This window comes from Radiomyces spectabilis, assembly GCF_025331425.1.
Source record: "Radiomyces spectabilis strain NRRL 2753 chromosome Unknown BYT42scaffold_3, whole genome shotgun sequence".
Taxonomy (NCBI): Eukaryota; Fungi; Mucoromycota; class Mucoromycetes; order Mucorales; family Radiomycetaceae; genus Radiomyces; species Radiomyces spectabilis.
The window spans coordinates 1881511-1896082 of NW_026251928.1; the positions used below are offsets into that span (position 1 = coordinate 1881511).

Genomic DNA, 14572 nt, shown 5'->3' on the forward strand with positions numbered 1-14572 from the left:
TGGACTTTTCACTGTGTCAGGTAAAACCAAAGGCGGCAGTTACGTATTCATCGAATGAAACAGGCGCCCCTACTCGCTCATAACATTCACCCATCACAAATCAAGTTTATCTGTCAAGCCATGATTATCGCTGAGGATAAACACTATGAAAAAAAAGCAGCTTTTTTTAAACCCAAACTTTCGTTAAACTTTTATCCATAGTGCCCGACACGGTTTATTTTAGTAGTGATTCATAACAAAAAACCTCTCAATTATGCTTTCGTTCCATAAAAATAATCTCACCAATATTATTGCAACTAAAACCCATTTCTTCGAATCGATATCCTTTGGATGAAGCAATGTATTGTTATCGAGAAAGCAATCACAAAATTCGGCGCCACAGGCACAAGGCGTATTATTATTCACCGTAAGCAAATATTCATGCGTTAACCATTTGGGTACTGCTTAAATAGATGTAGTCCGCACATGCAGCAAGACCGCGCAGAATTTGAATGCACAAAAATCTAAAAACAGTGTTCTCCCTCACGGACGATAGCTCCGGATCTCCCCACCCCCTTGACCCTTTTGTGCCAATCTTCTTTTTCCCTCCGTGGCATGCCAGGTATTTTTGCAATGGACGAAATTTCTTCGATAGTGTATTTAGATATTAGGGTTATATTATCAGTAAAAATGCAACAGAACAACTAAATAAATCAAAGGATCCATGTTAACCATGTGCCTGCCATTACTGCAATGGTTGTCACGGCAATATCGTTTGACAACCGTGCTATGCTACTGGAAGACTTGGCTGGGGTGGATGAAGTGGAACTGCTGCTAGTAGCCAAGGAGACGGCAGTGGATGATGGCATAGGAGAAGCGCTCGATACGAAAGGTCGGATGGTGATGGGAATAGAGGTGTTCGCATGGGTACGCACAGATTCGAAAATCACCTTTTTTGTTTTATCGATGTATGTTTAGTATACCTCCTTCCCAGCAACAGTTTGAAGCACTTTACCTGATATGTGCCTGCGGGTGCCGTGGGAGGGATTTCATAATTATAGGAATGTTGCCATACCGTTTCATGGTTGACGGTGACAACAGCCGAAGGGTTCTCGGATACATCAGCATCCTGAGCAATGACAGCAGTGGTGTAATTGATACCCACAGGCTGCAAGTAAATATTAAGATGTAACTCTACACGTTTCGATACGTTAAAAAAGATCATTTCCAGCACACTATAACTGTTTACATCTCCTTACTGGAAGAATCTCGGGTTAAATAATATGTTACAGGTAATATCTGGCCAGCGACGTAAACGCCATTCATCAAAGGCGAAGTAATATTGAATTCACCACTGGCAGCCTCCAATTGACCAGCCACCACACCCGTCAAAGCTAACAAAGCGGGGGTATAAAAAGTACGCATAATAATATCCCAACAATCTCTATTGCAAAGTGTATAAAGTAGAAGGTAAAACTGAGAAAAAAAAAGGAAAGGATGAAAACGAAAAAACACGGATCCTTTTTCAGTTTGTTCGGCGGTTTGAATAAAAGCAGCCCTGGTGACTGTTGCGGAGGACATGGAATAATGCCTCATGCAGCAGATTGACATTCAGTTCCAAAAGTAGGAACAGAGTTCCAACAATTTAAATGGAAGGACCCATGTGTATGAAAGCTTATTTGCATTTTATTGATACAACAAATGAGGCATGGCATTCGAAGTGCACGTAACAAACTAGAATAAACCGCCGTAATTATCAGGAGAACAAGAACTGGTAACGCTACAGTTAGAATCGTTCCATCCACTGCCTATACAGTGTGTGTATTGCCGATTAGATAGAGTCAATAACCATACAGCATGCCTAGTTTGAGTATGCCTGACATGGACATAGCTACAAAACGTAGTTTCGATCAAAACGTATCTTTGTACATTGGAGCCATCAATTTGAAATTCTGAAGAAACATGATTGTTGGCTGTCTCCCATAAAGGAAACAAGGAGTACAACAGGAGGCACGAAGCCGATATATTGAAACGAAGAAACGTCTCAATATCCAAATTACTCCATTGCCGAAATGCTCAATCTTCTTGAATAGGAACCGCAACAGAATAAGGAGCAACTGATAAGATCGAAAAATATGGAGTCATCTCAAACTGTTCACCTATGGAATAAAAGTTTAACGAAAGTTTAACGGAAGTTTAGCAAAAGTTTGGGTATAGAAAAAGCCGTTTTTTTCCAAACTTTCGTTAAACTTCCGTTAATAATTTTTCTCATGGGTATAATTCCACAGTCAATAAGTGCAAATAGTGTGTACTGATTAGAGGTTAGTTTATTAAGAAAGTTGACAGCAAGTAAGGAAAAAGAAGAGTAAATTATGTAGTAAGGCAGCATAGACTAGCATAAGACGCAGGCATCGGAGCCGTTGTACAAGGCCATAGGGCAATTGTCGAACTGAGCATTCAATCCGTAGCCGCCGTTGCCCCACCATTGTGGTGTGTAACCCGAGCCGGTAACAACGCCAAAGATAATAATGGCAGCAATGGCACAACCCGAATCAAAGGCAGCTGAAGTAACGTAGTTGTACTTGATCCACCAACTGTGACGATACTTTCGTAACCAGAACATAAAGACGAAACCGGCGGCACACCACATGGAGAAGTTGAGAGGCACAGCTGGAGGCATCATTGCTGTAGCATTGAAAATAAGAGGGATGTGGACGTATTTGAGCCAGCTATTGGGGAATTTTTTGGCAAGGAACCAGAATGGAATAGGCAGCAGCAATCCCACCAAGAAGAAGTACATCAAACCGTTGTAGGGCGAACTAGGACCGAACATTCTTTCGGGGCCAATGGTACCCCAGATAATGGAAGCCGAGTAAAAGGTTTTGGCGGATGGACAAGTGAATGGATACGCATCAGCAGTACAGATGTTGGGGATAGTGCCCATCAACCAGCGTGCGGTGGCCAAATTGATAATACCCGCCAAGAATGTACCGACCATTTGCACCGCAAACATGGCACGCGGTGGAATCTTTGTATAGTGACCGAGCTTCAAATCGCTTACAAAGGTAAGACATTGAGCCATCGAAATGTATCCATAAGTCTTGAAGGTGACATTGGCGATGGGGTGACCAGGCAAAGCGTAACCAATGATCAATTCAGTAATTACGTTCAAACCGGGTTGTTGGTTGGTAACAGCTTGAATGATGCCGATTGGCAACACAAACACAATAGGAATAGCAATAGCCAAGATAAGACCCCACCAGGGAAGATCCATAGGCCACTTGTAGCATACCGCAAACGAAATACCGAAAGCAACAATAAAAGTAGCATGATACCAGTAGCCGGGGACTTCCTTGTAAACACGCATGAGCTTCATGTGGATATCATCATCGTGGTCGCGGGATCGCTTGAACTGTTGGATGATGTCTTTGCCATGGTACAAGATGGTGTGGGTGAGGACAGCCGTAAGACCGGCAAACATAATGCCATAAGTGAAAGAGAAGAAGCTGGTCATGTACAAAGGACCGTATTCTGCATAAGCCGTTTCATTCAAACGGTTATGCTCGTCAAGCACGACACTGTTATCCCAGAGCTCACCGTCTTTGGTGAACAAGGCCGAAGTGATGATGGGGAAGCGTTGAGCATTCCATACATTGCTGTAGTACAGAGCAGGGGCAATAATCCAAGCAACGGTGACAAACCCGACCATAATATTGGCAATAGCCCACCAGGGGACAACCAAAGGCGAGGACAAGTACGAAACAATGGTAGACCAGTCAAAGGAAACGGCCAGCATTCCCAAACCCTGGTAGCCACTGGTGAGTTGAGCAAGCGTACGGTTGTCGGGTTTAATCCAGCATGCCCAGGAAAAGAAGGTAAGCACCTGGAAGAAGTAACCAGGGAGCCAATAGTAAACAAACATGGCCAAAAAGCAGCAGGCAAACCATTTGAAACGCGTAGGGCCAGTCCAGTTACTATAGTAATAGCAAGTTAGAAGGGAAATTCGACCAGAGCAGAAAACAGTTTTTTTTTTTTTTTTTTTTTTTTTTTTTTTTTTACAACGGGTTGGCTTACCTTTCTGTGACATGGAAGGTTCGGAAAAGGGAAATGTTGGCCAGATTGGAAGGCCACACCATGGACGAAGGATACACAAGATAGGGTCGAAGTACACCGGCCATACCGTAACCAATGAATTGGGTGGTCCAAATGAGGAGCAAACCTCCGCCCCAGCCAATATCTTGTCCGTACCAGAGCTTCTGGATCGTAATGATATCAATGGCGTAAGCTGTACTGTAACTGCAGTTGGCCATGGCCGTAATAAGAACGTGCTCTTTCATGTTGAATGGACCCGGGTTGAAGAACCGGGAACGCGGAATAATGGCCTCCAAGAGTTTACCGAGCGGAAACGAAATCAACTGAACCACCAGAGGCGAGAGTGACATGGCGTTCTGACGGTACCAGAAGAATTGATTGACAAAACTCAACAAGCAAGAGAACGCCAAACCAAGGGTCCACATGCGGAAGGTCCAGACGGGCAATGTAGGATCATCGGTGCTGAAGAACAAGTCAAAGGAAAAAAAGAGGACAATTTTGTTAAACAGCTTGGCATCTCTGTACGTTCTGTCGTAAATGCTTACTTTGGTACCACAGAACGGACTTCTTCAATGGGCGAATCTTCTTCGTCTTCTGCATGGGTCTGTGCATGTTCAGTATCATAGTAGCTGTCGGATTTCTCCATGTAAGCCATTTTATCGCCAGCCTGATCGCTCAGCGAGGCGGGCTTGACAATACTCTCATTAATCGGTTTTTCCGTAATATCTGGCGCCATATGAAGCGGAAGAAAATAGCGTAAATTACAGGAAAATCACCTAGTATAACGCCAATCCAATGGCGCCATCTTGCCTATTTATATGTTTCGTGTTGTTGTCGAATCCCAGGAAATCTATCCGTCCGTCCTTTAACCTTTTGTGTTCATGTAACGATGCAGTTTTTATTTATTTCCATGTCATATGCCCGCCAGCGTATGATAGTGGATTGTTTTTGGCTCTCGGTCGACATTTTTCTTAATTCGGTAATAACGGTGAGAACCGCTGTCAGGCGCACTGGCACCGGGAACATTTCCATATATCCTCTAAATCACCGTTTTTGGAAATCCATCGTCCAAATCGAGAAAAAATGGTCCTTAGAAGGTTCGTTCGCCGCTCTGCATCAACTCAGACATAAACGAGTTGAGAGCATCTTTTTTCGCTCAGTAGGGCTGGTCGGTTTGCCCGCATCAATGGAGAAAACAACAACTCGGTCATCAGCTAACCACAAGATCCATGAATATCTTGCAGCGCTTTGCAGCCAAAGAGAGAATTTTCCCTATTTTGTTCGAGAAATACAAAAGAGTTAGATATCGCCTTTTGTGGTTAAAACCATTTGGTTTGTTCGACGTGGCTCCAACACCCAAGTTTTTGCAACATTCTTTGCATCACAAATTGTTTATTGGTGCTTTCTTTCCTCATTTTCTATATCCTATTTCGGAAGAGAATACAACCAATGAACAGATGAGTCGTGATAATAGGCGCGAACATAAGCCAGGGTCGTGGATGTAGTGGAAAAACGCGATCAGGTCTAGGATCGGAAAACATGGATCAGCTTGAGGATGGGTTCTCGGCAAATCGGGCATTCATTTTTGGTCTCTATCAACTAAATTAACAGTAACAGGTTTCATCAGTAACGGTTCTCTTTTTCTCTTTGCTGTTTGGGATATCCGTTTGGCGGTGGAGGGGATCGATTTACCTTTTTGCCGCAACTCATGCAAGTGACCATATGCCCGCAATCGAGAAACACACAATTTTGTTGTGCATCCATACATATTCTACATTGACTGTCTTCGTTGACCGAGCTGTCTGAAGCCTTCAATTCCTCTTTTCTTTCATTTGCTAATCGTTGTACTCTTGTGACCAGTTCGGATTTTTCCAATACGTGTGACTGCTCAACAAAGTTCGCACGCAAGATGGCTTTCAGGGTTCGAACGGATAAAGACGAAGGATCAATCTTGCTCCTGATCAGATCATCCAATGAAATCGTATTGTTTTCGGCCGCCGCACGTGGAGGTGGAGGTCTATGGGCCGGACCGGACGGTGGTACCGAAGCATTATTAGCAGGCGTAGAAGGAGTAGTAGGTGGACGAGCTGTTTGCGGGTATCTTGGCTGTTGTGGTTGTCGTGGAGCTGATTGATAGGTTGGCCGGGAATTGGAACGATATTGGGCTGTGGGCGGAGGAGGCCGTGTATGCGAATGGGAATACGTTTGCTGCCAAGAGGGTGGTTGCTGTGGCGATGGGTTGGGAGGCCGTGGTTGTGATCGTGACGGGGTTGTCCTGGGTGTATTTGCTGCGGATGGCGAAGGTTGACCAAAGAGGTCTTGAAACATGGATTGCCCAGGTATGGAAGTGGGCTGAGGTGACGGAGACTGACCGCCACCAAAAATATCTTGGAATATATTGGAAAACGAGAATTCTTGGTCGTCAGACGGTTTCATGTCATTGTTATTCGATACGGGTCGTTTATCGGCGAGTCGCGATTTGTTGGCTCGATAATAAACTTCGCTCTCATTGGAAATAGGACGAGTATTGAGAATAATGCGGACGAGATCATCTTTTTCAATAGCATGTTTGGCGGCGAGATTATACGCTTGGATGTAGAATTTGAGTTGTTTGAGTGACTTGGATGACAGCTCCTCTGAATTCATTTGCTGCATGTAAATAAGCATATCGCATGTATCACAACACCGCACAGGGCTTTATCAACACGGATCAACAATACAATATTTACATCAATTCCCTCAATAGTCATCGTAAAGCAAACAAAAAGGGCGCTTACTTTTCATAGCCAAACTTTAAAAGCACTCGCCGGTGATCTGAACAGTTGGAGCATACGACATCGCCTACATTGAAAACGCTCTCTCGGTTTAGTGGGGCTGATTCTCGAAATGGGAATCGCATTTATTGTCTCATGTTACCGCAGTTACGGCAATGGTACTTTTGCCGAAATAGTTTGAACTGTTCATTGCATTCGATACATCGTTTGACGCCGGAGAGTGATTTTAAGCGAGGAATGACAAAGACCCCTCCGGGTCCGTATGATTCTCTTTGTTGTCGAGCCAGTTTGAAGAGATGATCTTTTTACTTGAAAATGTAACTACAGAAATAAATTGATCAAGGTGGAGGTATATAATATTATGGTACAAGGGGATATGAAAGAGATGAGAGGAAATGCCGAAAGAGAGTAAATGGGAAAGATGAGAAGAAAGTAAAAAGAGCGAATGGAAAGTTGCTAACAGCCTTCTTTTGGGTTTGGCTGAGCAAAGACCCATAAATTTGGCGTGGCTCATGTGACGCCTGATTTGCCCGCCCTTTTCGACTCGAGATTCACCAATCCAACTGTGAGGACCGACATGAGGTCTTTTCCTTAATCCCATCCACCTCAAAGATGCCACGCACCAAGTCCTGTAGAACGTAATCGTTTTGAATCGTTTGCTGAACAATCTCTTTGCAGTGGCAAGGGGTGACTCGACCATACCAAATTGCTCGCTGCCCCTGATACGTGTACACCACCACATTGCCAGCAAATGCATGACCTAAAAGTACAACATGTGAACCGGGATTGGGACAGAAGCGACAATAAAAAGCGTAGCTCGGATGCACGTACCTCCCAAGTGACTCACCAAAGCGACCTGCGCTTGGTGGTCGTTAGCTTCGTGCAACGCTTGCTGGAGCGCTCGTTGCAACATTGGCCCAATGGTGCCACAACGCCGATCCTTGTTACCGTGTCCACAGATCAATATCAAGGTATGAGTTTCCATAGGAAAGGTTTCAAACAGATGGCTAGGTTTCCCAAAAACAAAGTCAAGTAGCGCATGCGCTTGACGAGCGGTCACGTTGCTGATCACGACGTTATCCGGCATGAGAAGCACATCGGAAGCACCGCGTTTGGTCGAATACTGCGATGGCAAAGACGCATTCGTCACCACAATTCGTTGCTTGACGTCCTTTTTCATCGATCCAAGTGCAAAGTATCGGTTCCTTTCCGATCGTTGATCTGTGCCCTGGCGTTTCCGTTCATCGATGGCCTTGATCAACGCTGCCGCTAATCCTTCGTCTTCAATGTGGGCGGCCCAATCCGTTTTACCAGTCAATATAATGAGATGAACAGCATAGGGTGGTACGGTGTTGTTCAAGGGGCGAGATTGGTCAATGTTGAGATGGGAAGGGACTAGAGGATGGGATATACAAGGTTTGGTACATCCAACGCAACTGACGGGAATTACCGATGGCAAAGGTTCCGTCACAATAGGTGGCAGTGCTGTTGCAGGTGCATTGTTTGAACAAGGCGATGAATAAAAATCATTGATACATTTGGAGAGCCATTCCATCTTTCTCGCTTTTTTTTTCTGTCTCAGCCTTTATTCCATTGAAATTGATAGGAAAAAAGAAGGAAGAAAGCGATTTTTCGTCCTGGTGGGCCCGTCGGCAAAAAAACCGTCCTTTTTTGATTCGCTTGTGAACAAAATGATTGGTTGCGGCGATATCTTCCATGTGCTTGCAAACTCAGCAACGATCTACAGTGTCTCTGGATTTGCCTATTCAGTCCGTTGGGTTGTGCAAATGGAGCATCTGATAAACAATACCTTGAACTGACGATCACATTCTCATCCAGTGACCCATGTTTTGATGGTAAGGTTTAAAGCAATTTTGAAAGAAACTAAAAAATTTGAACGATTTTGAGGAGACAATTTAACTCGAAGCGAATGGTAAACGGTGAGAAAACGCTATTTTCTGGAGAAATAGAGAAACAAGCTACCTTCATACATGCAAGTTTGCTGTGTGAATAAAGTACTAGATGGAGAATATAGCGGTCACTGTAATATGTACTTTGGAACAGACAAGAAGCGAGTGTTCAACCTTGGGGTGGGGGAAAACTCCAGGTGCATAACAACAGTCACAACCAGAAAATGCTGAAATCCGGGTCAGCCAATTGACGGCTCATCGAAAGGGAGAATAGACTATATTCCATTTGGCCCTTAATCGATCATGGCTCAAGAGCGACCTGTAGTTTTTTTCGATATCTCCATTGGCGATGTCCCCGTCGGCCGAATGAAGATGGAACTGTTCTCAGATATTGTTCCCAAAACAGCCGAGAATTTCAGGTAACAATTTGTTGAAAACTGGCATTGACATGCAATTCAATACTCACATTGTTGTTCTTGCTTCAGACAATTATGCACAGGAGAATACAAGTAGGTTCCCGTTCATTTGATTCTAATAGCTGATATGATGAGACTTACCTGAACGTATGATGTAGACGCAATGGTGTGCCTCAAGGCTACAAAAATTGTGTGTTCCACAGGTACGGTAGTCATGTCGACGTGGCATAATTGGTCACTGTAATTAACGTAATCCCTTTTTCAGAGTTATCAAAGATTTCATGGTTCAAGGCGGTGATTTCATCAAGGTAGGATTTCTTTTATGACGAGTGGCCAAATTTGATCGCTCACTGCGAGTCTTCAGGGTGACGGCACAGGGTCTATGAGCATTTACGGTGACAAATTCGAGGACGAAAACTTTGAGATGAAGCATACTGGCGCCGGTTTATTATCGATGGTACGCATTGGTGTTTGTATTTATTGATTATTGGTATGTTTATTCATTTGTTGTATATAGGCAAATTCTGGACCCAACACCAATGGATGTCAGGTGTGTATATCAATAGAGTGATCGTTTTTTTTCCGCGACTGAACCTAATTCGCTGCTAGTTTTTCATTACATGCGATAACTGTGAGTTCTTGGATGGAAAACACGTAGTCTTTGGTCGTTTAGTGGACGGATTGTTGACCTTGCGTAAAATTGGTATGTGGATCAATGGATTTCCCTGGTCGATGGCAAAGGTACTAATTTCTACTCTTTGTTACAGAAAATGTGTCGACCGGTCCCAACAACCGTCCAAAGTTGTCTGTCAAGATCACAGGTAAGATTGTGCATAACGAACTTGAACGTAGCCTCGATGGCTAATCCATGTTTAGAATGCGGGCAAATGTAATAAACAAGTATCGTCAAGATCAATCTGGGTATCGATTGTATAAATGCAACCAAAAAGAAGAAAAAAGCCTGAAATGCTGAGCAAAGCCTTTTCTGCTATGATAGAAAGAAAAATAAACATATGGGGAAAAATTAACTGTCTTCCGGTATCTTTAAATAAGCAGCAGAGCCATCATACGTGTTACGACAGAGTACAATTGGGGAGGATACCAATTCTACTGTCGCATTTCTAATGAAGCGTACTATCTGTTCTCATAGCACTGTAGTCGGAAGTATATTATATCTAGTGGAAATTATACAAGGTACGCCTATCCTATCTATCGTAGTTCACTGGCAAGGATAGCCGGGTTTTCTATGAGGCTCTTCCAAGTGTTTCCGAAACGGGCAATGGTAGCACCGTCAATGACACGATGATCAGCGGACCAACTGATGGGGAGAATCTGTCGCGACACGACATTGCCCATGGAATCGTAGCGTGGTAATATACGTGTCTTGCCGAGTGCGACAATGGCCAATTCTGAGGAAACAACCACCGGGTTGGCATACAGACCCGAGATCGCGCCAATATTACTCAAAGTAATGGTTCCCTCCTTGAGATCTGCCAGTGGGATGGCGCCCTTTTTACCCAGTTCCATCAACCGATGGAGCTCTGCAGCCACTTCAAAAATGGTCTTGTCCTGCACATTCTTGATATTTGGTACAACCAGACCTTGGGGGGTATCCATAGCGACGCCAATATTGTGCGCATGACGGTAGGCAATCCGAACCGAGTTGACATCCTCCACATTGCCCTGGATCGTGGCATTGATGATAGGATAATGCGACATGGCGATGGAAAGACATTTGATGAAGATGGGCAAATACGACATCTTCTTGAACGCAAATTCATTGGGACGAGACGTGATGTAATCATTGAGCGCCGCACGGTATTGGGTGGTAGCATCCAATTCAATTTCATCTTTGTAACCAAGATGGGGAATAGACAGCGATTTCGTCATTGACTTGATCATGGCCTTTTGCATCATTGTCAAAGGGGTAGACGAGTCGTCACTCGTACCAGACGAGCTTGCAGATGACGGCGCTGCTGTTTCTTGTGGTTTTGCTTCTACATATAGACAATCCAATCAATCAACCATCCACACACTCATTCGCCTTCTTCATCCTGCGGGACTTACGTGGTTCAGGTGATTGAGCTAAATGCGCCAAAACATCGCTCTTGAGGATCCTTCCTCCTTTACCTGTTCCCTTGACAAGCGAGACATCCAGTCCTCTTATCTGTAGTAACCTTTGAGCGGACGGCATGGCGAACCCTGACGTGCGGCTGTTGGAAGGAGTGGTGGGAGTGCTCGGGGTCGAAACAGACGATGCCTGGCTCTTTGCATCATCCACCGATGGCATATTCATGTCTCCATCTTCGGTGTCAATGTCAACCAAGGGCTCGCCTACTCTGGCCATACCATTCACTGGATGATGCAATTTGGTGATTTTTCCAGAATAACGTGAAGTGATCTCCACCGAAGCTTTATCGGATTGAACTTCACAGATCTTGTCGAATTCTGCGACCGTGGACCCGGGTTCCACAAACCTGGGGAAAACCAGGCATTAGTTTCTGCATAACAAATCGCAGAAAATTCGTATTCATACCATTGAATGACCTCACACTCGGTGATGCCTTCTCCTATATCTGCCAGCAGAAACGGTTTGACAGTTTGATGACGACGAGAGCTATGAAAACCTCGGGAACGTGTCATGGAAACGTCGGGCTCACGGTTCCATGGGCGACCTCGCGCTGTAACATGATATGTTCCATACGTCAGTGGTCGCGTTGCCTGGTGAGAGTTGGGTTGCCGACAGTAAGTATACGGAGAGAGACACGATCGGACACTGAGGCGACTTACCGTGAGAAAAACGGGATGAGGTTTGGCGGATACACAACGTTGGGCGGTCCTAAGTAAGGACAAGGCGGCTTTTCTATGCATACGTCTATATATCAACAGACATCGAATTAGTGAGGCCAATAAAGTTATCATTGGATAGAGACATACGAGCAAAGCGAAAAGCGAATAAATAGTCGAGAAGGATAGTTTAAGAGAAGAAGAGGAAAAAACAAGATAAGCAGAACAAAAATGAGCTATCTTTAAAAAGATGCGTGGGAAAACTGTAACGGAGACTGGATTTTTCCTCTTTCATCGATTGACTTTTATTTCTCACTGAGTGAGGGGACTGCTTTTTTCTCTTTTTTTCTATTTCGATCCTTTTTTTTTCACTTTCGACTCGCTTGTCTACAAAAAAACCAAAAATGTCCAGGATGAATGAAAATGTAAAATGAATCACGGCAATAAAATTTCATAGAATCGGTTTTTTTCTTACCTTGCTACTTTATCATCGGCCAAGGCTTTTTGAATTTGTTCGGTGACGTCGGTTACCTTGACAAGCGCCACTTGTGAACATCGGAGTACTTGGTCCATCTCCAAGGGAATACCGCCCGCTTTTGAAAGCGTGCAAATTTCCTTGTGTATATTCATTGTAATAGTCATGCTGCCTTCTTGTACTTGCTCTTCTAAATAGGTGGGATCTACCACCATTAACTCGCTAACCATATTATTAGCCAAATACAAGGGGAACAACGTATCCAACATCAATGTAGAAATCATTACCCGTTCGCATAAAATCCAAATGTGACACAGATAGGTATATGATGTACACTTAACGGCACCGGGTTGCGTTGATCGACTGGATGCTGCAAAAAAAAATATTCAGTATTAGCGATTTTGCATTGAAAAATCAACCAATCCTTTCCCATTGAATAATCACTTACAATGGTTACTTCTTCACCGACAACTGTGACATCCGGTCGTCTAAAGTGTAACAGCGCGGTAATAGCCGCTATGCATGCACAGTCGATCAGGTTTCCATCGTGATCCATGAAATGCAGATCCACACGAATGCTCCAGACCTGTAATGATGCATTTTTTTTAATGAAACAGTCCCACCAATGATCCCTTGAACAATATAAACCTACCTTTTCTCCGGCAACAATACACAGACCTTCCGTATCAATGGCCCGGCTTCGACGCATGGCTTTCTCAATGATACGACTAATAAGAACTTCTTCTTCCGATCGGCTATTCAAGAGTTTTTTTTTTGTTTTTAGTCATCGCTCCATTATTAGAAATGAGTTGTTCCTTTTAGCCATCGCTTACCTGCCAGCGTCAAATAAAGCAGACGCCATGGGTGATATTTCGGTGTTGAATAGCAACATGCCTTCGGTAGGTTTGTCGGGACGCGGTCGAACCACCTCAGCAGTGACTCGTGCTGCCACTCTAAACCCAAAGTTTATAAATCCATCCGAAAAAATCAAGAAGCATTCATTTTTCAATTACTGATCCGTACCTTGTTCTTCCCAGTTGGATTTCGACATGGCCGTAATCCGAACCAAATGTCAGTTCAATCAATCGCATGTCGTAAACAGCACGACCGTCGACTCGGTGACCTTTACGCAAGGCTTCCAAAAGAAATTCGCTTTCGTTTAAGCTAGGATCCAGTTCTTTCACCATAATGTTGTATTATAAAAGAGTTGGCACGTCCGTAATGTATTAAGATCAGTAACCCTTTTTTTTTTTTTTCCCTTCCCCCAAAGCAGTGCGGTTTGACGAAACGAAAAGGCAGCCGAAAGTGGGAGTGACCGCGAAAATTTTCGTTGCTTGAAATGCACTTGCATTTTCTGGCCTTCAAAAAGCCACGTTTTGTCTACCCTTCACGATCTTTCTTATACAAAAGAGCCCCAATGGACCAGAAACGAACTCACTCCTCTGAATTACTGAATATACCAGGCCGACAAAAGACCATTGGTAAGGCAACCTCATAATCTAACTCAAAGATCCGGGACTGATCAAAAAACTTGTGATTAGCGAAATTGCTCGCGGAGAAGAAATCTCAAGAGACGCACAATGAACCCATGGACACCGATAGCTTGCCAACACCACCACCACCTAATGAGCGAAAAACATACAAAGTAGAGGCACCAAGCGACTGTAAGTGTGAACCATCATGATATGTCATCGTCAGTATTTAACGAAGGATGAAAAAAAAAAAAAAACCACAGTATTGTCTCGGATACAGGCATTTTTGCCGCAGCTGGAGTCGGCCAATAAGGAACTGGAAAACACTGATCCAAGCAATTTAGACATTGAAAATGTGAATGAAGAAGATCAATATATTGAAATGGTGAGTGGATCATACAGGAAAAACAAGTTGGAACATGTCTAACTTGTGTGCCTTTAGAATCTCGGATTGGGCGTTTATGAAGAAAAGCGAGACGACAATGATTCTGACAGCGATGACGATGAAGAACCCGAGATCGTCATACCTCACACGCAAAATGAAGGAAAGAAGAAAGGCACTAAACCCAATATTGAGCTTATTTCCAAAGATGAAAAATGAAGAAACAAGATAATGAAAAACAAAGAGGAGCATAAACGGATTACAAGGAATAGATTACAAGGAATA

General features: G+C 43.8%; 8 protein-coding genes across 8 annotated transcripts; 2 read left to right on the plus strand and 6 right to left on the minus strand.

Moving 5' to 3' along the window:
• Positions 1–692: 692 nt before the first annotated feature.
• Positions 693–1404, minus strand: BYT42DRAFT_611669 (uncharacterized protein; the record flags this gene model as incomplete). Its single annotated transcript, XM_051571537.1, has 3 exons — positions 693–929; positions 995–1173; positions 1239–1404. 3 exons carry the CDS (start codon positions 1402–1404, stop codon positions 693–695), a joined length of 582 nt encoding a protein of 193 aa, XP_051426459.1.
• A 967-nt stretch (positions 1405–2371) lies between these two features.
• BYT42DRAFT_543912 (OPT family small oligopeptide transporter) lies at positions 2372–4726 on the minus strand (the record flags this gene model as incomplete). Its single annotated transcript, XM_051565726.1, has 3 exons — positions 2372–3953; positions 4054–4533; positions 4617–4726. 3 exons carry the CDS (start codon positions 4724–4726, stop codon positions 2372–2374), a joined length of 2172 nt encoding a protein of 723 aa, XP_051426460.1.
• An 869-nt stretch (positions 4727–5595) lies between these two features.
• On the minus strand, positions 5596–6738 carry BYT42DRAFT_611671 (zinc finger, C3HC4 type-domain-containing protein; the record flags this gene model as incomplete). The annotated part of the gene is made up of 2 exons (XM_051571538.1): positions 5596–5670; positions 5764–6738. 2 exons carry the CDS (start codon positions 6736–6738, stop codon positions 5596–5598), a joined length of 1050 nt encoding a protein of 349 aa, XP_051426461.1.
• A 658-nt stretch (positions 6739–7396) lies between these two features.
• Positions 7397–8400, minus strand: BYT42DRAFT_491158 (Sucrase/ferredoxin-like-domain-containing protein; the record flags this gene model as incomplete). The annotated part of the gene is made up of 2 exons (XM_051564052.1): positions 7397–7605; positions 7677–8400. 2 exons carry the CDS (start codon positions 8398–8400, stop codon positions 7397–7399), a joined length of 933 nt encoding a protein of 310 aa, XP_051426462.1.
• A 607-nt stretch (positions 8401–9007) lies between these two features.
• On the plus strand, positions 9008–10187 carry BYT42DRAFT_560806 (peptidyl-prolyl cis-trans isomerase H). Its single transcript, XM_051567279.1, has 9 exons — positions 9008–9174; positions 9241–9264; positions 9330–9374; positions 9437–9479; positions 9536–9628; positions 9689–9721; positions 9781–9874; positions 9939–9992; positions 10048–10187. Exons 1-9 carry the CDS (start codon positions 9059–9061, stop codon positions 10062–10064), a joined length of 519 nt encoding a protein of 172 aa, XP_051426463.1. The 5' UTR covers positions 9008–9058; the 3' UTR covers positions 10065–10187.
• Positions 10188–10380: 193 nt separating this feature from the next.
• On the minus strand, positions 10381–11814 carry BYT42DRAFT_491349 (2-oxoacid dehydrogenases acyltransferase-domain-containing protein; the record flags this gene model as incomplete). Its single annotated transcript, XM_051564069.1, has 3 exons — positions 10381–11168; positions 11239–11648; positions 11708–11814. The coding sequence occupies 3 exons, from the start codon at positions 11812–11814 to the stop codon at positions 10381–10383; spliced, it is 1305 nt and encodes a 434-aa protein (XP_051426464.1).
• A 615-nt stretch (positions 11815–12429) lies between these two features.
• BYT42DRAFT_491276 (ribosomal protein S5 domain 2-type protein) lies at positions 12430–13620 on the minus strand (the record flags this gene model as incomplete). The annotated part of the gene is made up of 6 exons (XM_051564063.1): positions 12430–12655; positions 12721–12803; positions 12882–13019; positions 13086–13188; positions 13267–13386; positions 13457–13620. 6 exons carry the CDS (start codon positions 13618–13620, stop codon positions 12430–12432), a joined length of 834 nt encoding a protein of 277 aa, XP_051426465.1.
• Positions 13621–13850: 230 nt separating this feature from the next.
• On the plus strand, positions 13851–14506 carry BYT42DRAFT_611675 (uncharacterized protein; the record flags this gene model as incomplete). The annotated part of the gene is made up of 4 exons (XM_051571539.1): positions 13851–13914; positions 13975–14097; positions 14169–14290; positions 14348–14506. 4 exons carry the CDS (start codon positions 13851–13853, stop codon positions 14504–14506), a joined length of 468 nt encoding a protein of 155 aa, XP_051426466.1.
• Between the last annotated feature and the right edge of the window lie 66 nt (positions 14507–14572).

What these genes read in the sequence shown, in the direction of transcription:
- BYT42DRAFT_560806 (XM_051567279.1), top strand. Translation starts at nt 9,059, where the DNA reads ATGGCTCAAGAGCGACCTGTAGTTTTTTTCGATATCTCCATTGGCGAT. An exon ending in AAAAATTGTGTGTTCCACAG is followed by an intron (nt 9,375 to 9,436) that starts GTACGGTAGTCA and finishes TCCCTTTTTCAG; the next exon opens with AGTTATCAAAGATTTCATGG. An exon ending in CCAACACCAATGGATGTCAG is followed by an intron (nt 9,722 to 9,780) that starts GTGTGTATATCA and finishes ATTCGCTGCTAG; the next exon opens with TTTTTCATTACATGCGATAA.